A 22,112-nucleotide genomic window follows, 5' to 3' on the forward strand; every position below is an offset into this window, starting at 1 on the left:
ATTGATTGTTTTCGCTCGACCGAACCAACGCTCCAGTGCCTTAGCATTCCTCCGCTCTATAATGAGTATCTGATGTTCTTGCCGTAGTACTCTTGGCCAGACGGACGATCTGATCAAACAAGTTGTTTCACAGATCGAACACTTTAGGCTCGATCGACAGCTAGAGTCGAATTTTGCTCGACCAACTTGGGTGGGACCGTTGACCACCATTGACTACGTTGACCGCTTGGACTTTAACTTCCACATCGACTGTTGTCTACATTTGACCCGCGCTTGGTGGGCCCCCTTTATCGTCACATCACTAAATAAATAATAAAATAAAATAAATAAATTTAAATTTTCAAATTCAATAATTAAAAATTGAGAGCTCGATAACATCTAAACAAATCAAACTCAAGTCAAGCTTAAACTAAGCTCAAACCAAGTTTGAATTGAGAACTTGATAACAACTAAATGAGCGAGCTCAAGTCAAGCTTCAAACAAATTTAAGCTCATATAAAATAAACCAATCCAAACTTGAACAATCATTTTAAAAGTTTAGTTCATTTTAAGCTCAACTCAATTACCTTATTAAATAAGTTTGAACATCCCAAAACTCGACTCGTTTACAACCCTATGGTCAAGAGAAGAATGTAAAGACTTTGTAAGAATTTTATTATTTTTATCATCTCAAGGAAAAAAAAATCTTTTAAAGCTTCAACATTTGATTGAACTTGTGTAATATATGCATATACTAGAAAAGATTTGTTTATCATATTTGAATTTTCAAGGTTGGCAGATGAGTTGAAATTAGCGATTGAAGGGTTAAAATGTAGTAAGATTGTTTACTTGTAAAAGAACATAGAAAGCAACACAATTTACTAAATTTGCTACACACAAGGCCAACTTAGGCGGAGTGTCGACAACTTAAAAGCATCACCTTAGTAATTTATAAACCAACCAAGTAACATCGACCAAGCTTTACTAGATCGATCAATGTTTTGCATACTAATGCCTATATCTATATAATAGCAAATTGCGATCAAAATGTAAATAATTTAGAACACTATCAAGAGCTCACATTCTCCTTCACGGCTACAAAGATCTCGAAACATGGCATTAACAAATTAAAAGATCAAATATATTAGAAGTCGTAATCAAATTCCATTTATTTAATTATGCCTCAGGTGTTTTCTTTGCCTGCCCGCTTGGTCTCCAGCCTGCGTCGCCCCTCGTCGTCGTCGTCGTCCTCAGACGCCGCCCTCCGGCAGAAGACCACCCACGAGTTCACCTCCAACGCGACGCAGACGCCCACCACCGTGGACAGCCCCAAGCAGTAGGCCAGCTTCCAGTACGACCTCCCCAGCCCCATGACGTCGAACCCCTGGAAGACGTTGACCACCCCCACCACCATGCTCCCGTACCCCACCAGGTGGTGGTACGACTTCCAGTACTTGCGGTACTTGTTGGTGGTCTTCGGCCGGAGCAGCAGCGCGGCCGACTGCAGCCCCCCGCCGACCACCGCAGCCACCCCCAGTCCCCGGTGCAGCCCGTACTCCACCCCCTCCGACCGCGCCCCCATCACGATGCCTATCGCGAACCCCGCCGCCCCCATCAGGTACCCAGCAATTTGCACCGCTGCGTGCAGGTAGAACCACGACGGCCCCAGCGGCCGCCGGAGGTACCGCGCCACCGCGACCCCTGCCGGGAGGAGGATCCCCCACGAGGCGGCGTTGAGGGCGGCGTGGGTGCAGCGGAGCACCACCTCCGACGAAGGCGAGGGCCCCGCGGCCTCAGTGGCAGTGGAGACGATGTCGATGGTGGCGCGGGAGGCGAGGTCGGCTGGGGATGTGGGGTGTATAGTAGGGGAGTAGCCTTGCACGTAGAGTCCCCTGTTCCAGACGTGGTGGAGGCGGGTGTGGTTGGGGGACAGTTTGAGAGTGGCGAAGATATGTACACCGGCGCCGGCACTGACGGCGGCTGCGTGCCGAAGGGCGGCGGAGGAGGAGAGGAGGTGAGGGCCGAAGGGACGGGAGAGCAAGGGGGACTGCTGGAGCTTCACGGAGGGGTCGAGGAAGAAAGGGAGGAGAATGAGTCCACCAGAGGAAGGGTCGGAGAAGGCAGCGACGACGCGAGCCCCGGTCATGGAAGGGGAGTCCGGGTTGAGCCCCCAGGCAACCCAGCCGGAGGGGGAGATGAAGGAGCCAGAAAAGGCGAGGTCGAGGGTGGCATTGCGGGCGTGGTAGGTCCAGGCCAAGGTGGCGCCTTGGGTGGGCAGACCAACGCACTTGGCGAAGGTTCTACCGAAGACGGTGGCAGTGCAGCGGGAGGCGGACGCGGGGATCGCCGGCGAGTGGAGGAGGACGAGGAGGAGGAAGATGAAGGGCGACGGCATGGTCGAAGGAGCCCAGTGGAATGGGAGGACTGTGAGTTGAGGCTGAGGGAATAAGAGAGTGCAGTGGCTTGTCCATTGCCATGCAGTAGAGTTGGCAATGGCTTGGCTTCCAAGTGAAGGCAACTGAACGTGGGAGATGAGATCATGGTGGGTGTAATCGAGTGAAGTTCAATGCTTGTAAAACAATTAAGAATGATTTATTTATTTCAGGATTAATTCAAAAATTATCATTGCCTTGGCTTCAAAGGAATGTGATATCTCGTTCATGTCAAGAAAAAAATAAAGGAAAAGAAAATTGAAGAAATGAAATGGATGTCAAGTTTTACCTTGAAATGGTTGTGTACATGTGAGGTAATTAGGGTTTTTGAAGACATCATGATGTTCTTTCTCCTAATCAGTAACCTGCAGAGAGTTTAAAATTCTACAGTTAGGAGACAATTAGTCGTGGAAACCTTTAATTATTCACGATAGAAATTTTTTTTAAGAGATTAATATACTGAAAGTGGGCATAATGATGAACTTCTAGTATAAAAAAGATAGTCAAAGGCATGGAGATTAAGAAAGTTATAACTGACTAAAATATGAAGAAAAATATAAAAAAACAAAAATGAATGTCGAGCAATGTAGTTTACATTGTTAATTATTCACAAATTTAGATATCTCAATGATCAACCTGAGTCTTAGTCCAAGCATCCATGGTTCGATTCCAAATTACGATACACTATAGAGTATTTTCTTCCGATGGGATGATAAACTTGGAATGTTGGTATGGACCTGATAGTCGGTGAAAAATTTTTGTAGAGTCAGGCCTCATCCCCAAGATTAGTCGGTCCGAAGGACTGAATACCTGGTGTTAGCTAAAAAAAAACTGAGACTTAGTCCATAGTTTACCAATATAAAAATTCAAGTTTGGCTCAGATTGGAGTTAGAAGTATGAATTTACCTAACCATCATAATAGAGGAACTTATTCAAATCTCCTCTACTCGAACAACATTTCATTATCACTAGATGAGCGTTAGTGTTACCCTGCCAAAATTCAATCCATACGAGCAACAAAAGTTAGATTATTCGCTCAAATGCCAACCCATCATTTTCTTTGAATCCAATTTCAAGTTCCGAGAGATGAATTAGCAAGAAAATATGTAGGTTGATAGTATAAATCCATAGGGTGAGACAAACAGAACACTAGAGAAGACAAAAAACAGACTATCCAGATAGATTGGATATTGCCGACGGTAAGGCAATTAAGTTTTGAGTTACTACGATCTCATCAATCATGCTATATAATGAATTTTCCAGTTCCTACTGCCATTTTTATGAGATGAGCCTTACATAGGCACATCCTACATGCACCAGATTAAAGCAAATAGCTGTAGCTTAAATTAAAAACACATGGCCACGCAAATTATGGATTACATTACCTGATGTCGTTTTTGGATTTAGAATCCAAATAGTATCTCCAGCATACTCATAACGCAAAAAAAAATCATCGATGAGGATGCTATCATATCCTTTAGGAGCAGAAGATGCAAGTGTTAGCCAGATCTAAGTCATTTGCAAATAATGGCATCGCATCTTGGTCCAACAGCAACGTAATTAATGGGAATGCTAACAAGCTCTTCTATCCTCTCGACATACTTATGAGCAACTAAGGGAAGGTCTTCATAGTTTCAGGTAGATGAATGTCACTTTTCCAACCAGGCAGCAGCACTTCATAATCAACCTGTATTAATGCAAATATATCAAGGACTGAGAAGGTCAGAACTAGAAAGAATAATTGTATTTCCAGTCATAAATTAGACACTTCAAAAAGACTGGGAGTTATTTCAAATGACTTAGAAGTTGACTGTAATGATCTGAAAAAACATGCCTGCGCTTGCTCAAGAAGACGAAAATCAGCAGGGAATGATTTAAGTTTTTCACCATCCATTTGCAGATAGGAAATACCAAGCTTGATGTCTGGAAGTTCAGATAGCACATCAAGCTTGGTGAGATTGAGAGACAAAAAATCATTTATCTGGCAGGAATACTAACGCAACTATATCAACCCAGCTGTAGCAGTGAGGACAACCAGTTGTTCCAAACTCCTCCATCCCAAAAACCCTAAAAAGGTCACCATCTTTGCCCAAAACTTCAGTTGGAAATGGGCCAGAGCCAACCTGAGTCGTGTAAGCTTTCACCTACATAACATTGAAGAACAATTTGATTATTTGTGTGAACTTTCACCATTCACAGCCCATCCTACCTTCCCAGTTAAGTTTGACTATTTGATAATCAAATATAATTCAAAAATTAATTCATTTCAAGTTAAACAAGAAAAACGTCTACTTGTATAGTTTGGGCACCGTTTCAAGTTGGTGTGATGACCAAGGACTTGGAGGATTTAGTAGTGAACAATACAACATGCAGAGAACCATTTCAGGAGTGTGTAGCACACGTACAAAACAGATGGGGTAACTAAGGGGGAGAAATTATTTAACTTTAGAAATATTGACATTCTGCTACCAGCTTAAATTTGCAATCCAAAGAGAAAATTTTGGTCAATGTTCTATCACCTAAAACATTAACTATATCCCATTGCAACGGAGGGAAATATATGGGTGGAGATGAGAGGCACTGTGAAAAGAGAGGAAGAAGTATGCAAGGGTTGTAACAGATAAATTGTTTATGTGTTTTAAAAGATTGAAATATATATGAGCCAACCCATCTAACACACAAAAATTGTTTATGTGTGGATAATCAAGGAGCAAACTTGTTTAAGACCAGAAGAAAGTTACACAACATCTGAAACCCATATTTTAGCTATATGTCAGGCCACATAGCGTAAAAAAGTAGTCCACTCTTTTGTTTGCATATCTGAATGTTTGTTCAAAAACTCCTCTTGATTGAATGGATTAGGGATATGGAACAAACGTGAACTCAAAACTCAATATAAGGCGGCAAATCAAACAAAAAAAAACTCATTTCAGTTTGGTTCGATTTTGGAATTTTCCAATATATTCAAATTCTGTCTACCTTATCTGAATGTTCCTATACAATTGCTGTTGAGGAATTGCTCATGGCCTTATGGGTATGGAAGAAAGCAAACTCAGACCTGGATATAAGAAGAAAAAAAATTGAATCCTTAAAAATAATTTCATTTTGGTTGAATTTTAGACTTTTCAACATATATTGGATGCATTATATTATCTAATATTTTATATAACATTATATATAATATTATAGTATATATTATGATAATATATATAACTTTATGTATAGTACATATAACTTCTGATTTTCAGGTTGACTTTTCTATTCAGGCCAGTTTTCCATTTCAGTTTTGAGGTCATTGAGGGTCTATGTATAAATGATTAGTCAATTGCATATGTGTGCCATTTGAGTAAAACTCATTGGTTAAGTTCAACTCTAATCCTATGTTAAAGTTCTTAGCATTCTTCATTCTTAAAATGCTATAGAAATTATCATATGCTTCGACTTCACTACACTTAAAATTTGGTCTAATGGTAACCTAGCTATATCAGGAAAATTTTCAACCAAAGGTCAAGATTTTGAATCTGTATAGTGTCACTATTGGGAGGGATTTAACCTTGTCGCTATTGCACCGAATCTAATGTAGTGTGATTTAAGTATTATAAGTTATGGGTACGGGTCACTAGGGGGGTGACATAAAGAACATAATCACTTATAATTATCAGATATCTCCCTTCCTAACTACAGTTTACAAGGCATAATTGCATCTCAAAATTCTCTTCTTTTTTGTAACATTATCCTTAAAATCCTTATCAACCACAATAACTACTACATTTTACAACTAATTATCCATTTCTATAACATTATTCTCAAAGTCCTTATCCACCAGAATAACTACTATATTTTACAACTTCCCATTATATGAAATTTGGATCTTCTATCATCTACTTCTTAGTCTCTCCTCTCATCTTTTTTTCATTGATTATGTTTGTTCTCCTACTGATCATTACTTTACGAATTCCAACTTTTTTCTTGAATGCGTTCCTATACTTCCAAGTTTTTATCACCATGTACTAGCTTCTTTACACTTCGCAGTTCTATAATCCCCTTTTTGCACCAGTTACAGATGCTGAATGCGGTGGTCTAAGAGACCGTCTAAGCCACCAATTGTCTGATAAAAAAATAGGACAGAAACTTTACCTGGCACCGGGCAACGACATCAACGAGTTTCCTTTGCCCTCGTCTCCCCCACTGCGTGCTAAGCACGGTTGCCTGAACTGACTTAGCGACGCTACCCTGTATATGGAGTCTCCGCGGTCAATCTCCTCAACGGCTGCGAGGGCTGCGAGGGCTGCGGCGGGCACCACGGCTCTGGCCGATGTATCGATCTGTTCCATTGGCTATTGGATTTGCGCAGGTGAACAAAAGTGGAAACCCTGATGACACGAATTATAGTTTAAAATAGAAATAGGGCCTCATATTGTATTTTCAAAACATGAAGAGCTATAAAGTATTCTTTAAAATTTAGGGACATTTAGAAAATAAGGAAATTTCAGAAAATTCGGAGGGTGGCAATAAAATTTTACCTTGACATCGTTTCGGCCGAACTGATCCGCTCTCTCGATCCTTCCTGCTCTCCTCCTCCCAAACGGAGTTCCGACGGCGATGCGCAGAGCGGCGGCGACCCTCCCTCGGCTGCTCGCCAGACCTATTGTTTTCCCGCGGCCTCGCTTGACCTCCCTCCCTCCTTTAAGCCCTCGATCCCTCCCATGTTTACGCCTCGGTTCCTCGCTGTCTCTTTCTTCTTCTCCTCCTCCTCCTCCTCCGGTCGCCACAGTTGCCCCGTTGCCAACCTCTTGGGATCCTCCACGACCTTCGAGCGTATCCCATGCATACGCTGATCTGGAGCCTTATCTCGGATGCTCGATGCCGGGGAAGCGCCTCAAGGTCGCCGTCCTCCTCAGCGGAGGCGTCGATAGCAGCGTCGCCCTACGTCTCCTCCACGCCGCCGGACACGATATTACTGCTTTCTATCTTAAGATTTGGTTTCAGGTACTTTTTCCATTTCAACATTTCTTCTCTACTCACCTTGCATTTTGATGGATCGCGCTCTTTCACATCCCGGGCTGTGTTTAATTTATTAAAGTTTACATCTTCTAGCTATTTATGTTGTTTCTTACAATACCCGCTAGTAATTGCAAATTGGAGGGAATTTGAAGAACTTTGGACAACTAAAGAACGTAAGGGTTTTCATTTGCATGTTCTTAACTGCCGGTCATCATTCAGAGAAGTAAACTAATAGCCTTTCGTTCTCTTGTAAAACACATTGGGGGAGGGAGGACTTGAAAGGCTATTCCTTGTGTTATTTTCTACGGAAACCCATAATAGTGTTCTTCTAATCAGGCATTGATCTTAATTCTAGTTTGTATTTATAATTGACATATGGCGATTGAAATTTCCTTATATGAGTATTACACCTTGCTGATGTTGTATCCTCAGGACCAAAAATTCTGTGTCAATGTTTTTTTGTGCATGTGTATGTGTGTTACTATTTTCATGAAATACATATTCTTGTCTATCAGACAACACAGTAGTTTTATTGATACATGTTTTCCTATAGGAAGATTTTGAAAACTTTTGGTCTGAATGCCCGTGGGATGAGGATTTAAAATATGCTACCATCGTTTGTGACCAGGTGAGTTGGTTATTTTCTTTTCTCCCCATATGTTTAAGGTCAAGTTTACAGCAGTTATCTGGATCACCGATATTGAAAGAAAATTTCCTGTTTAACAATCAATTAAGAAATTTGAATAATGGTTTTGCTATGATCTATGAAATAGAAGTAATCAAACTTTTTTTTAGTCACCTCTTTCAGAATAATCTTTTAAGTAAATATGAACTAAAGTTTGTTTTTCCTTCATCTTGATTTTATGTTTAAAAGAAAAGGTGCAATGCCTCTTAACTTTGTGCACTAAAACATAGTTTGATGATGTTGCAAAAGGTCACCAATCATGTGAGCTATTTTATTGATACAGGTTGATGTGCAATTTGAGGTGGTCCATTTAACAGATGAGTATTGGAAGAATGTGGTAAGTCTGCGCTGCTCTCTGGTAACTAGTTTCTGAATCTCTAAAGTATATGCTGAAACTTTAAATGAGAACAATGTTGAATTTGAGCAATCAAGATAATTAAGATATAAAGACCATGAATTTTGGTGATTCCTATAATAGTTGTAGAACCAACAACATGATTACATTGACTAATATCCAAAAATTCACCTCTAGTACTCATGAAGTTGAATGCTTACCGTCTTAGGTATCTCACATTATCAACGAGTATCGTAGTGGTCGAACTCCTAATCCTGATGTTCTTTGTAATACAAGGGTAAAATTTGGTACACAACTAACACCTTTTTAGTCAATTACCTTATTAGTATTTTATGAGCTATTTTTTAGAGTTTGAATAATGTCAAAGTTTATTTGTCCTAGGTGCTTTCTTGGAAGCCATTGGTAGTAGGGGGTTTGATTATGTTGCTTCAGGACACTATGCTCATGTTATCCACTCTTCTTCAAAAGATGGTCTTTCCATTCTGAAATTGTCAAAAGACATGGTACCATTTTGTAACTCCTGCTCAGTTCTTGTACAAGGCACTAATCTTATTGATGTAGTTGTTAGGTTTTAAGTTCTTTCAGCAAGTTGAGTTAAGCTCTGTATCATTATAAACACGACAATTACCCTTAGATTGTTGAGAAATCTTTATTTTGTATTCTTAATGAGGATTGACAAAGTTTTATTATATACAAAAACATGAATCATGTTTCCTAGGTGAAAGTCCAATCAACAAACGCTTTTTTGTAGTTTCATAGTTGGCAATTTGTTAAAAAGACACCTTGAAGTTTAATCTAAAATTTCAACAGCTATACTTTTTGCAAGTTGCATATTTGTTTATCAAGCTTGTTATCCTTATATTTATTGCCTAAAATTTCAATCCCCGTTAGTTTTTCTCCTACAGACAATTAGTTCTAGTGATTGTGAAACAAAAGTTTTGCAAGTGTTTAATTGTATGCATGTTCCTCATATGATCTGGTCACCTTATTGGATAGTAGAGATTATCTATTGTGGGTTCTGCACAGTATGGTGTTGATATATTTTTATTTGGAATTATGGATTTGATAAGTTGATAATATACTGTCATTTATACTTCATTGTTGTCAATATAAATGTTTTATCAAATTTTTTATATGGATTGTATATTCTCCCACATATACGTTATATGCAATGTGGTGACCACATAGCACCTATATATAATTCTATCCTTGCATCAAAATTACTTAGTTAAATGCGTGAAGTTAGCAGTGTAGAAAAGAAAGTAGGTAGGAGAAATCTAACCGACTTATATCATTCAAGAGATTTTCTAAAATGTTCTTACTAAATTGAGAATTTAAGGGAGCGTTTGGTTTAGGGGAATAGAAGTGGGGAATGGGAATGGAAATCATTGATTGTCATTGTTAATGTTTGGATTATAGGAATAGGAATGCAAATAAGGGAATGAATCCTTGAAATTGGGTAATAACTCATTCCCATGTACCTCCCATTCAATGAGTCATTACCCTATTTTCATCAATCAAAATATTCCCTTATTCCAAAAATACCCTTGACCTAAAACTAAAATTTTCTCCCTTAATATCAAATATCAAAATATATTTATTTATTTTTTCTTTCATATCACTTCTCTCTCCTTGTTCTCTCTCATCATATTTTCTCTCTCATCATTTTATCACACACTTTCTCTCTCCTATCACACTCTCTTTCCTCTTTTTTTTCTTATCACACTTTCTCTCTCATTATACTTTCTCTCTCCTCAATCTCTTCCATCGCACTCTCTTCCTTCTTTTTCTCTCATCATACTTTCTCTCTCATCATACTTTCTCTCTCCTCAATCTCTCTTGTCATACTCCCTCCTTTTTTTCCTCAACACACTTTCTCTCTCTTCATACTTTCTCTCTCTTCAGTCTCTCCCATCACACTCACTGTTCTCTTTTTTTCTCATCATACTTTCTCTCTCATCATACTTTCTCTCTCACTATACTCTCTCTCCTCAATCTCTCTCATCACATACTCTCTCCTCATTTTTCTCATTACATTTTCTCTCTCTTCATCCTCTCCCATCATACTTTCTCTCACATCATATTTTCTCTCTCATCTTCTCTCATTATGCTCTCTCTTATCACACTCTCTTTTCTCATTTTCTCTCAGCACACTTTCTCTCTCTTCATTCTTTCTCATCACACTTTCTTTTTCTTCATTCTTTCTCATCACACTTTCTCTCTCATGAGTCTTTCTCTCTCATCATTCTCTTTCATCATATTTTTCTCTTACATTCATCTTTCTCTCACATCTAATTTTTTCTCTTATTTTCTTTTAAGGGTAAAAAAGGAAATTTTGATTTATTCCGATAGAAAATATGCAACTAACCAAACATTGCTTTTAAGAGTGATATTCATGCTCATACTCATTCCCATTCCACAATATAATGATTCTCATTCCGATTCCTATTCCTAGGAAAGAACCAAACGCCCCCTAAGAAATTGAAATTCCTTGTTCTCAGAACATTGTTGTAGTAGACCCAGTATATAGTAGCACCATGCTACTTAATTTCCCTATGTTCTCTTAATTCAGAAGTAAACACTGTAATAACTCAATTAGATATTAATTTTCTATGATAAATTTCATAATCTTATGTCAACTAAGCATTCATGCCAAATAAGCATGCAACAATAAAACACAAAATAATAGCATATTTGTCACAGTCAATATAAGGAGTTAAGGACATATAAGAATATAAGATTAAGAAAACTATAAATGATATACTAGTACTAGTTCTATGACCATATTGATAAATGGTGATGCCTTTGGCCATTAGTAATTTCCGATAATTGATTTTTCTTATCAGAATCAATATGATAATCTTTGTCTATATACTATATTGCCTGTCTAGCTGATCTTTCTGACAATTAATTTTCTTTGTGGGAATGGAAGGGAGATTTAAATGGTGAAATGTTTTCATTGTGTTTGACACAATTATTAAGCTGATTAAGTAGATTTATTTATTCACCTCAAACATTATTAAGCTGATGTATAAAGCTAATCAATCTTGTAGGTCAAGGATCAAACCTATTTTCTTTCTCATCTATCCCAATCTCAGCTCAAAAAGCTTCTTTTTCCACTTGGATGTATCACAAAGGTAATATGACTCTAATTGATAAGGACCACTTGATATCTTAAATAATGATATTGAAAGTTAATGTTTTACCTCCATTGGGAATATATATGTGATCCATCTACCTTAACAAGTTTACTTTTTCCAGTGTTTGGTTGATATTATATTTGGTTGTTCTAAATAGGAAGAAGTGCGTAGTATAGCTTCCCTAATGGATCTGCCAAACAAAGACAGAAAGGACTCCCAAGGGATATGCTTTCTTGGAAAGGTAAATAAGATACACTGATGAACAAAATACAAGGATTAAGTTTGCCTTGAGTCCCAATAATGTTATGTATCTTAGGTTTTGACAAGTGCCCTTATCCATGTTTTCTAAACCATTTCAAGTAGGTTAAGTTCAGTGAGTTTGTTGCAAAGCATATAGGGGAAATGGAAGGTATAATGCTTGAAGCTGAAACCGGAGATTACCTAGGAAAACACCGTGGGTTTTGGTTCTACACCATTGGTCAACGGCAAGGCCTGCGGCTTCCTGGAGGACCCTGGTATGCTGTTTTGCTTCAGCACATACTTTTCTCTGTTGCCTCATATCATTGCTTCAGCATTACAATGGTGATAGAAATGCTTCTATTTTATTATCTGATATTCACTGCATCACATGATTTGGCTATAACTTTTGGCTAACGTTTAGCTCAGTTTCATATTGCTTGAATCAATCATTGTAGGTATGTTGTTGAAAAAGATGTGCAGAACAATGTCCTTTTTGTATCAAGAAACTACTTTTCATTAGATAAAAGGCGACGGACATTCCGTGTTGGATCATTGAATTGGTTTAGTGGTTCCTCTCCTATTAACGTTGAGCAACTACAATGCAAGGTAAATTCTAACTCATGTTTCTCAACTGTATAATGTACTTTTTAAACTTGCTTGATTGTTTTACTGAGATACAATATGTACATTATTTTAATTTTTGTACATTGTATTAGAATTTATAATGTCAAATATCAAGGTTGACGAATTGGTTGGTATTCCACATGTAATTTCATATGATTTGATTAGAAAATCTTAGCGATGAAGACAGCAGTATTCTGCTATTATGAAATATCCATCAAAGTAATTTATGCTCAGTTCAAAGTTCATACTTCAAGAGTTTTTTTTCGAGTGTAAAAATACTGAAAAAAAAATTACTATTAGGTCCGGCATGGTCCTGGTTTCTATGAGTGCAGCATTACAAGTGGATCAGGGATAAGTGACGAGGAAAGTTTGGTTGTGCATCTATCGGAAGATGATCAGGGTTTGGCTGCTGGGCAATTTGCAGCTTTCTACTGTAACACAGTGTGTGTAGGTTCGGGAGTTATTTTGGACTCCTGGGATGAAAAGTGCTTCCCCATTTGTTCAAAGGCTTTGGAGATTTCAAGGATGGAAGACAAATCGAAACTCGGAAAACCAGTTAGAATAATTAACCTGGAAACAAGTAAAAGTACAATTTGTCGATCAGAATGCTGATGACATATTTGCAAGAATATCAGATTTATAGCCCAAACTCAGGTATACATTTCTAAAAACTAATGCCGTTGCATGTTAATTGCCTTAGCTTTGATTATCTCCCCTACTTATTGGTAGCTGAATCCTTTGGAAAGAATGGGGTGCAGGTGACTTGAACAATCATTTCGGACTTTTGTAGTCAAAGTCCTGATACAGATTTATCACCAAAAGTGTCAATTGTCGTCACAGCTTCTTGAATGACTTGCCATCGACATGCCACTAGTTGAGGATTGCCACTAAATGCCCAAGTAAATGTGGATCCTTGCATACTAGAATGACTGGTAGAGCCCTTCATCAATTCATGAAGGTAGCTGATTTTGGAGGCTTCCACCTGTTGGAGTTGTCTCAAGCAATCTCTTCACCCCCAAAAGTGTAGATTTCTGATCATTTGTAGAACGAACAATTGAAACTGCTATCGGCAACTTGTGTTTCGCCGACAAACTTGGTATTTAAGCAGAATGACTTTTGAGTTCTTTTAAACAGGAATTGCTTGTAAGTTGCATACATTATGAATTCATAGTTGAATTTCTCTGTCTATGTTTCAGGTTTGAATTTTTCTCAACAACAGTTTTAACTTTATAGCTCCCGGCGCTGATCAACAACAGTTTTAACTTTATAGCTCCCGGCGCTGATGAGATTCTGTTATATGATGGAAGACCGGGATTAAATAAATCAAATTAATTAAGACTCGATGGAGGATAAAATAGAATGAACTTATTAAGTTTAAAAGGATGAAAACATAAAAACGAGTCCAAATGAGAATGCAGGATGAAAGTGGGGGCGTCGAGTAAAAGCAATGCAACTTGCAGATAAGCAGGAAGTAAATTCCAAATTTTCTGCAAATACGATGTATACATGAACCAGGATTTGTGGAACCACAAAATGCATAAATTGAGAGCAAAGTTTCGAAAATTATAGCGGTATATCTAAGAATAGTGTTAGCTGATCAACCAAAATTCATTACCAGCAAAACTAAAATATCCTAACAGACCAGTCATCTGCAACCCGAATGTTGGGCTTCCTGATTGTGAGCGCAATTGGCTTTGATCCTTTCCGAAGAGTGAGTGGACCAAGTTCGATGTTCATCTCATGATTTCCTGGTGCAACCACTGCTTTTTTGGCTCCAGATGGTAGCCCAAGGAGTATAATTCTCTCAATGGTGCAATCTGAGGAGAATTTCTTCTCGCCTGCAGTGGAAGGGCGGATGTCTATTGATGTTAGCTTATTATTGGCAAAAATGAAACGGCGGTGGATGTAGGCTCCCTTCTCAAAGTCATAGCTTTCGCCATCATCAATGTAGAGCTCCCCCTCGGCAGCAAGTGAGCCGTTGAGAGCAATTACCTGGTACCACAATTCAGGTTCATAAGTTACCGGACAAACAACTCTGAGTATTCTAGACTGAACATGCCACACTAGCAATAAATAAAACAAAATTCAAAATCAATTAGCATGAGGTTCAAATCTGCCAAACCGGAGAAGAAATAGCCAAACAACCAGAAGAGAAGGAAAGATACTTGAGGCGTCTTAACATGAAAATTTAGCAACCACAAACAAATCATTTGTGGTTTCATGTATGAATATAGAAAATATTTTATAAAGAAAAAATGGAAACATGTGCACAAACAATATGTCTTTCCCGACTCCAATGACCCTTGCAATCTAGCCACCCTTCTGTTGGAACAGTGGTTCCTCGTAGGTAGGTTTGATCACATTATTTTGATAGTTTGACAATACAATTTAAGTTATATGGAGCTTGGATTTGAAGACCAAAGAAAAGTAAACTATGTATCGATTAAGCGTGTTGTAATCTTGATTTTTGTTTTCAAGGCATAATATGCAACCATGTCGTGATTGTAGGAGTTGACCACCTATGCTTGAAACATGTGACTTTGGAGGGAAGTCATGTTTGTTACCGACTCATCTTAAACCTTAAATGCTTGTGACATGTTGTAAGAGGAAATAAGAGTGCCTAGGCGTGTCAATCCACAAGATGCAAAGCATTGGGAAAACAAAATAGCAACAGTTGACTGGAAGCATTTCAGTCAGCTTGAGATGAGTAGTTTTCAATCGACTGGTGATACAACCATTATAGTCTTAAATCGACATTGTAGTGGTCAACTAGAGGCATCTAGTAAGTGAACATTGGAACTTCAGATATAAGCTCTTATAGAGTTCAGAACTAAATGAAATATTCTATTCTCCTGTGATGGAGTTGATCAAGTGTTTAAAGAAATCAAAGAGCAAATGATTGGAAGACTTCTTGGAGAAACCATTCTTTCCTCGTGGTTGAGCTTAACCACATTCTAGTCCCTTGTAATCCGATGTAAAATACCAGTGGGTTTGCAACACTTAGCAACACTCCTCTCTTGTAAAGTTATGAGGACAAAAGATGTCATTGCCACTAAAGCAAGAGCGGTCCAGTTTCAGAGTATTTCTATTCCTGATCTCAGTGTTGTGTCACAAAGTATTTACAACTCTCAAAGATTGAGTTTGAATGTAGCCATGAGTGGTCAGCTTGCACAAGGAACTATAAGTAACATAGAATAAAAGCATACATGTATTTATATATATCTAAAAAGAATAAGAATATGAGACAAAGTGATTTTTTTTTCCAATCCAAGTTCCTTTAGTATAAAGCTGAAACACTACCAGCTCACTTGTGACAAATTATCATAGCAAGATTACTATGTCTCATCCTGAAGGAACACATTAGCACTTCCATCTTAGGGCAATGACAAGATATTACGTCCTATGTGTATGTAATGGTCTGGCCAATTACACATTTGCAATAGATGTAAGTTTCATATGATGGATTACAATCCATTACCACTTTTTGGAACATAGCCCAAGCCCCAAGAGTTAGGAACTCGTTTTACAATCTTCCCCATTTAAACTCTTGGAGCTAACAATGATGCAAATATTGCATATAGATCATGAAAAACCATCAAATGTTTCGTGAGCATCCTTGTAGTTAGGTTAATAGTAGTATAGTAGGTTTAGTCCTCAGCTTCTAGATTTAGGGGTTAACAGTAGCTAATACAAAAATGTTTCAGAAATAACTATAGCAGAAAACCAGATTCTAACTAAATAGATAAACGAGACAAGGCATATTTAGCAGGTTGAAAAGGGTGACATATTTGTATAATAATATACCAATGTGTAAGGATCATTGACCATCTGGGTGGAACTTCGCCTGAACCTGTCCTTTCTGGGAATAATAGTACCAGCTCTCTGGAAACTGGGTATACTATCTTCTGAAGCATCCAGTTTGAGTAAGACACCTCCATCATACTTGACTCCATTTCTCAAATTAAACCAAGATGCTCCAGAAGGCAAATAAACTGATACTGACTTTTGATTCTGTCCAGTAACAAAAAATAACAAAAAGGAATTGATTACCTAGCCAACTCGTATAAATAGCGGAGACATAAGCATGAAACATGTATACCTTCTCATAAACACCCTGGACTAACAGGCTTGATCCAACCATGAAAGCCTCACTATTGTCATATGTTTCTTTATCAGCAGGAAATTCCAGCCACAAAGGGCGCATGATTGGAATGCCACTTGTAGCAGCCTCTCTAAATAGTGTGTAGTAGTATGGCAATAATGAGTACCGGATATGTATTGCCTCTCTCATCAAAGCAGTATTTTCCTCTCTGGATTAATCAGAACAAAAGGTTACATGTATCATTTCGTGTAAAATCAATTACATTACAAAAAATATAGCACATTCATTTACTAAACTGCCTTATTCAGAAACTGGTTAGAAGCAGATTAAGTTTTGTAGTCTACAATTTGATGAAAACTAGGGAAATCAGGTTACTAGATATGATTTCAAGATTTAAACAAATAATTCATAGAGAGATATAGCTACACTTTTAAAAACAAAATATCATTGTACAATAGAATTGCCTCGACAATTTATGGAAATAAAACTATCAATGGAGTCTCAAGCCAGGTTGGAAAAAAGTTGGCAACCAACATAAAATGTATCTTAACCTTATGAAGTTGATCCCATGTAATTGGAACAAACATGACTTCTTATTGTTGTAATGTAGAGAATGTTAGGGTGCTACTGTCAGGACAAATAATTAGACATGAGACCATCTAGATGTTGTGCATATTTCCTGAAAGAATTCAGCTAAGATAGTGAGAATCATACCATATGATTAAGAAAAGCTAATACATTCAGATTCTTTTCTTTTCATAAATTTCTCTAAGAACCAACCAAGATTAGCACAATCTCTATTTTGATTCAGATCTAATTTCCAGAAGTTTCTCAGTGATGTTAGAGCCAATGACCATTTTCAAAACTACAAAGCGTTAACCTCCTGAAAGCACATATACACAATTCTATGCAAAATCTAGTATGCCCGCTTAGAATGCTTTTGGACCAGTCCTTGAAGCCCTTTAACAGTCCTTATTCTTTGGATATAGAACTACATAAAAGTTTGTCATTTTCTGATGAAAATTTCACAGCGAATCAATTCAACTTACTTCAAAGCTTAAATGTCAGATATCTTGAGTACATCTGGCTAAGCAGCAAACTTAGATAGACTAGGCATATAAGGACCTATAAACTCACCAGAAATTGGCCAAATTACAAAATAGTCATAAAGTATCTTAAGATAAATGAATCTTAGAGACAAGAATATATTAACTGAGAAACAAAAAATCACCATAGGCCTCCGCCTTGCTATAAATTTTCACACTGTTAAAGTTAGAAAATTTGCTGAGCTTAAGAGCAATAGAATATGAACTGGGGCATTTTAGCAAAGATCTATAACCGAATAGAACAAAATATGCCTAATTATGGTTAGCATACATAAGCTTAAAAAAGTGTTTGTTATTGCATCTAGATTGGACAATACAACAGAGTAACTGATGAATACCCAAATAGCCAAGGTTCTCGTCGCTTGGTGTCATGATGTGCATGACCTCTGAAGAATGGGTAATAAGCACCAAGCTGGTACCATCGTACTAACAAATCTACTTCAGGGTTGCCAAAAAACCCTCCAACATCAGCACCTGTGGCATTATCTTGATTTTAAGAAAACTGGTATAAACAATACAACATGCACCAAACATTGAGTTCAAAATTACTTACCAGAAAATGACATGCCAGTAAGACCAAGGTTTAGGATCATTGGAACTGAAACTCTGAGATGATCCCAATCTGCTGAATTATCTCCAGTCCAGATTGCCCCGTACCGTTGACTTCCAGCAAAAAAGGCTCTTGATAACACGAATGGCCTGTCTTTTCCATTACCTCTCTTTACAAGTCCATTAGCTGTCGCCATATGGAAATAGTAACCATATGCATTGTGTAATTCTCGATGCTCTACTTCCCCATGATGTATGGCATCCCTGGGCATGGTTACCTAATAAAGATGGATATGGTTAGAATATAAAATTTATTTGCAAAACCTTTTGAGTCATGGAGCTCAAGGCTAAAATTTAAATTAACTACTAAAAAAATCTGTAACTAAGGATTAAAGTCTGATGATTGAGCAACTAAGCTGAAATTGTAACCTGAGGAGAAAAGCTACTGATGACCAACAAAAGACTTTAAATTTCTGGAAAGAAACAAAAATAAAGGGGAAAAAAGAATAAACTTTTTGTCTAAAATGGCCTCAGCTATCATGTATCCCTACACTTTCACTTTGATGTAGAGATATTGGAGCTTTCAAGTGTTGGCCTAGATCTTTACATTGCATTTAGTCAATCTTAATGGGAATGAAAAAATAGACACAGAAAGCAAAAAAAAAAAAAAAGACGAATGCAAAATCATTAATTGTGCCCAATTATAGTTTATACCCCCTACTAAATGATAAATATTTATTAATCATCTCTGACCTGTAACCAAGATATTATGAAACAAAAAAATTGTATCAAGTGGTTGTTATAAACATAGAACTAAAAGAACAACATATCATGATTACCTCAGGACCATTGAAGACTGAAGGTTCATTCATGTCATTCCATATATATAATGATGCAGTCGAACCAACATAATTCTTGTAAGAGAATTTGTCAGCCCACCATTCTCTTATCTCTGGGTTCAACATGTCAGAATACGATGAGGACCCTGGCCAACACCATCCATCGAAATCCTTCCCTGATGCATCTTTGACGTAGTAACCCTTCTCAGTTGCCTCTTTATGCACATGAAAGGAATCATCCCGCTTAATGTGAGGGTCCACGATTGTCACCATGTGCCTCCCTTTGGCAGCCAACTTCTTCTGCATCTCCTCAGGATGTGGGAACAGCGTCCGATCCCAAGTGAAGTATCTCTTCCCATCAGTATGTTCTATGTCGAGCCACAAAACATCATAAGGTATATCATGCTCGTCAAAAGCAGCATCCACAGCTGCAACATCCTCCTCATCCCTGTAATTCCACCTGCACTGGTGATACGCCACAGCAAACTCCTGGGGCATGGCCGGAGTCCCTGTCACAGACGCGTACTGTTTCAGCACGTCTTTTGGGCCTGGACCAACAAAGAAAAATGCATCCACCACTCCAGCCTCGCTCATCCAAAATGAGTCGACCCTCCCAGCGTTCGGCGCAGCAGAATCATCCCACCCAGGCGCGAGGACATCAATCTGCATCTCGGCAGCGTTAAGCCAGAAGAATCCGGAGGTCGAACGGGTGCCGTGGGAGAGCATAAATGGAATGGAACCGTAGATGCCGAATGGGGAATCATGGAGGTATTCGAAAACATCGAGGTTGAAGAGGCGGTACGGTTCGGATTCATCTACTCCGGAGCCTCTCGTCGGGCGCAGAGAAAGTGACGGAGAAGCGTGCTCGGGGATCCCGTACACAAAATTAGCACCGTGGAATGAAACATCGAAGCTTATTGACTGTGGTCCGTGAGGCCGCGAGTCCGTGTGGCTGCGAAAGCTTTCCTCCCAGTCTTCACCTTCTTTCTTTGCCCTCAGCTGCTCGTAATCGAACAACCCGTGGGAGTTAAAGGAGAGGACGGGCTCGCCCTCTGAACCAGTACGGCGGACGACGATCTCGAAAGGGTCGTGGCGGAGAATGCCCTCGAATCCATCAGCAAGGTAGAAGGAAGTCGCGGCGACACCGGAGGGGGACGACAGGCGGGGGAGCCAGAGGCGGCGATCCTCGAGATCGGGAAGGAGAACATCGGGAAGGCGGAAACGGCGCTTGGGAGTCGGCGCGGAGGACGGATCCTCATCGATCTCCAGCCGTAAGATGCCCCCGTGGTAAACGGAGAGGCGGAAGAGGAGAGGCCGCTGGGCGGTGTCGTCAACGGCGGCGTCGGCCGAGGGATCCTCGTCAGTGACCTGGCGGATGGAAGGGGAGGGAACAAGGCGACCGGACACAGAGCCATCGGACAGGGATACGTCGGAAACGGAGAAAGGAGGAAGCGAGTGAGGGGCGCGGGTACGGGCGCGCTTGCAGAAGGGGGTCTGCTTGCAGGATCGGAATTCCTCCTTCTTCCAGGCGGAGACCGACGAGGAAAAGACAAGGAGCAGAAATAGCAGCACGGGGGCCGCCGATCGGCGGACTGGCGAGGTCATGGAGGCCGGTGCTGAAGGCGACGGCTAGATGGATAGTGAAATGTTCCTCACACCGTGAGAAGAAGGGTTAGTAGTTCTCCAGGAAGATCGATTTGCGGGTCGGATCCCCTAAAAACAATCGGATCCAATTATTTCTATAAATAGTTAGAAGATAATGATCAATAGCAATAGCGGGCTTCCAGTCCAAGAACTCGAGGGGGGAAAGCCCACTAACTTCAAGCCTGTCGCTGTTCCGGACGCCGGTTGCGCGGCATCCGGTCAACGCCAGGGCTCAAATTCTAAAACGGAGTAGCGTTTGAATTAGTTTGTAGTATCGCGATTCGGAGTAGGATTGATTTGGGTCAGAATTGAATTAGTTGGGATTAAATGATCGTATCAAAAATATTTTAAATTTAATTTAATATTTAATAGAATAATCAACTGATTAATGAAGACTAATCAATATTAAATTTTTTTAAAATAAAATAAAATAAAATAAATTAATAATATTATTAATGATAATAATAAATGTTTAAACTATATATATAATAAATAAATAAAATTTATTTATAATTTTTAAAATTTAAAATAAATTTATATATATATTAATAGGATGATTCGAATAACTATCTCGTTCGAGTTAAGAATTATTTAAATTAATTAATTCAATTAAAAAATTAAATTCACTCACTGTTTCGTCTCCTGTCTTCTCTTTGCACCTACGTAGCAAGGCATTCTCTCTTACCCGTGCTCCGTACTCATCGTCATTGCTCCCGTCAGCTTGACCTGCACAATCGCATACATATCGCCGTCGATGCTTGCCACCAACGATGTCTTCCCCTCTTCGTTTGAGCGCTCGCCGCAGTCGTTACCCTCAAGGCCTCACCCGTAATGTCGTTGTTGCCAACTGCCAACAAATACCTTCCCCTCTTCCACTCTAAAAACCACCAACGTCGCATCCTCATGTCCCCTCCGGCCTCCACTGTCGTTGTTTGTTGAGACGTCGATGAAGATGCTTTGTTCTTGTGCTACATCTATATCATTTGTAACGTTCCGATTAATAGATACTATACGATTCTAGCAATTTCATTTCGATCTCATTACAAAACCGATCTTTAATCAGATTGATCAATTTCTTACTTCTAGTAGGATCATACGATCCTGATCCGGTGATGAGGATAGGGGGGCCCATATTGATAGAGGTCAACGACACGTGGATGTTAAGGTCGGAGGTCAACCTACGGGTGGGGCCGATCGGAAACGTCTCATGACCACCCGGCTAGAAGAAGTCTCATGGCCATTCAGATAGGATCACGCCAGGACTGGTGTGAAGACAACTCGACCGCAGGGTCAAGCTTCCGACGCTCATAAGTTGCCAAGTACAGAGAAATTGCCTAGCCAAGCGACCTGTTCGCTCGACCGAACTACAGCTCAACCAAGGAAGCATTCTCACTCGGTTCGGCATGCCTTCAG

At 39.2% G+C, this 22,112-nt stretch overlaps 3 protein-coding genes across 7 annotated transcripts; 1 reads left to right on the forward strand and 2 right to left on the reverse strand.

The window, feature by feature from the left end:
- Window positions 1-1,015: 1,015 nt before the first annotated feature.
- Window positions 1,016-4,095, reverse strand: LOC121971736 (cytochrome b561 and DOMON domain-containing protein At2g04850-like). 3 transcript variants are annotated; one of them, XM_042523147.1, is made up of 4 exons: window positions 3,797-4,095; window positions 3,318-3,401; window positions 3,149-3,231; window positions 1,016-2,776 (listed from the first exon to the last, which is right to left on the reverse strand). In XM_042523147.1, exon 4 carries the CDS (start codon window positions 2,372-2,374, stop codon window positions 1,163-1,165), a length of 1,212 nt encoding a protein of 403 aa, XP_042379081.1. In that variant the 5' UTR covers window positions 2,375-2,776; window positions 3,149-3,231; window positions 3,318-3,401; window positions 3,797-4,095; the 3' UTR covers window positions 1,016-1,162. The 3 variants fall into 3 exon arrangements, with proteins under 3 accessions (XP_042379081.1, XP_042379080.1, XP_042379082.1); XM_042523146.1 differs by having other exon boundaries at window positions 3,048-3,231; XM_042523148.1 differs by lacking the exons at window positions 3,149-3,231; window positions 3,318-3,401.
- Window positions 4,096-6,938: 2,843 nt separating this feature from the next.
- On the forward strand, window positions 6,939-13,651 carry LOC121971738 (tRNA-specific 2-thiouridylase MnmA-like). Of its 3 annotated transcripts, none has more exons than XM_042523150.1 (11): window positions 6,939-7,400; window positions 7,969-8,043; window positions 8,384-8,437; window positions 8,664-8,742; window positions 8,837-8,958; window positions 11,509-11,592; window positions 11,753-11,836; window positions 11,959-12,110; window positions 12,291-12,441; window positions 12,760-13,113; window positions 13,189-13,651. In XM_042523150.1, exons 1-10 carry the CDS (start codon window positions 7,014-7,016, stop codon window positions 13,069-13,071), a joined length of 1,500 nt encoding a protein of 499 aa, XP_042379084.1. In that variant the 5' UTR covers window positions 6,939-7,013; the 3' UTR covers window positions 13,072-13,113; window positions 13,189-13,651. The 3 variants fall into 3 exon arrangements, with proteins under 3 accessions (XP_042379084.1, XP_042379086.1, XP_042379085.1); XM_042523152.1 differs by having other exon boundaries at window positions 13,206-13,651; XM_042523151.1 differs by having other exon boundaries at window positions 13,218-13,651.
- Window positions 13,652-13,920: 269 nt separating this feature from the next.
- LOC121971737 (probable glucan 1,3-alpha-glucosidase) lies at window positions 13,921-20,712 on the reverse strand. The gene is made up of 6 exons (XM_042523149.1): window positions 19,056-20,712; window positions 18,221-18,494; window positions 18,006-18,141; window positions 16,559-16,769; window positions 16,264-16,470; window positions 13,921-14,451 (listed from the first exon to the last, which is right to left on the reverse strand). Exons 1-6 carry the CDS (start codon window positions 20,658-20,660, stop codon window positions 14,083-14,085), a joined length of 2,802 nt encoding a protein of 933 aa, XP_042379083.1. The 5' UTR covers window positions 20,661-20,712; the 3' UTR covers window positions 13,921-14,082.
- Window positions 20,713-22,112: the final 1,400 nt, after the last annotated feature.

Source organism: Zingiber officinale, chromosome 4A (genome assembly GCF_018446385.1).
Source record: "Zingiber officinale cultivar Zhangliang chromosome 4A, Zo_v1.1, whole genome shotgun sequence".
NCBI classification, from domain to species: Eukaryota; Viridiplantae; Streptophyta; class Magnoliopsida; order Zingiberales; family Zingiberaceae; genus Zingiber; species Zingiber officinale.

Excerpts from the sequence above, each read along its gene's own strand:
- LOC121971736 (XM_042523148.1), bottom strand. The coding sequence starts at position 2,374 with ATGCCGTCGCCCTTCATCTTCCTCCTCCTCGTCCTCCTCCACTCGCCG.
- LOC121971738 (XM_042523150.1), top strand. The coding sequence starts at position 7,014 with ATGCGCAGAGCGGCGGCGACCCTCCCTCGGCTGCTCGCCAGACCTATT. Across the intron at positions 8,438-8,663 it reads ATGAGTATTGGAAGAATGTG|GTATCTCACATTATCAACGA; the intron begins GTAAGTCTGCGC and ends TTACCGTCTTAG. Across the intron at positions 12,111-12,290 it reads CGGCTTCCTGGAGGACCCTG|GTATGTTGTTGAAAAAGATG; the intron begins GTATGCTGTTTT and ends CAATCATTGTAG.
- LOC121971737 (XM_042523149.1), bottom strand. The coding sequence starts at position 20,660 with ATGACCTCGCCAGTCCGCCGATCGGCGGCCCCCGTGCTGCTATTTCTG. Across the intron at positions 16,471-16,558 it reads TCCAGGGTGTTTATGAGAAG|AATCAAAAGTCAGTATCAGT; the intron begins GTATACATGTTT and ends GTTACTGGACAG. Across the intron at positions 14,452-16,263 it reads TCAATGATCCTTACACATTG|GTAATTGCTCTCAACGGCTC; the intron begins GTATATTATTAT and ends TTGTGGTACCAG.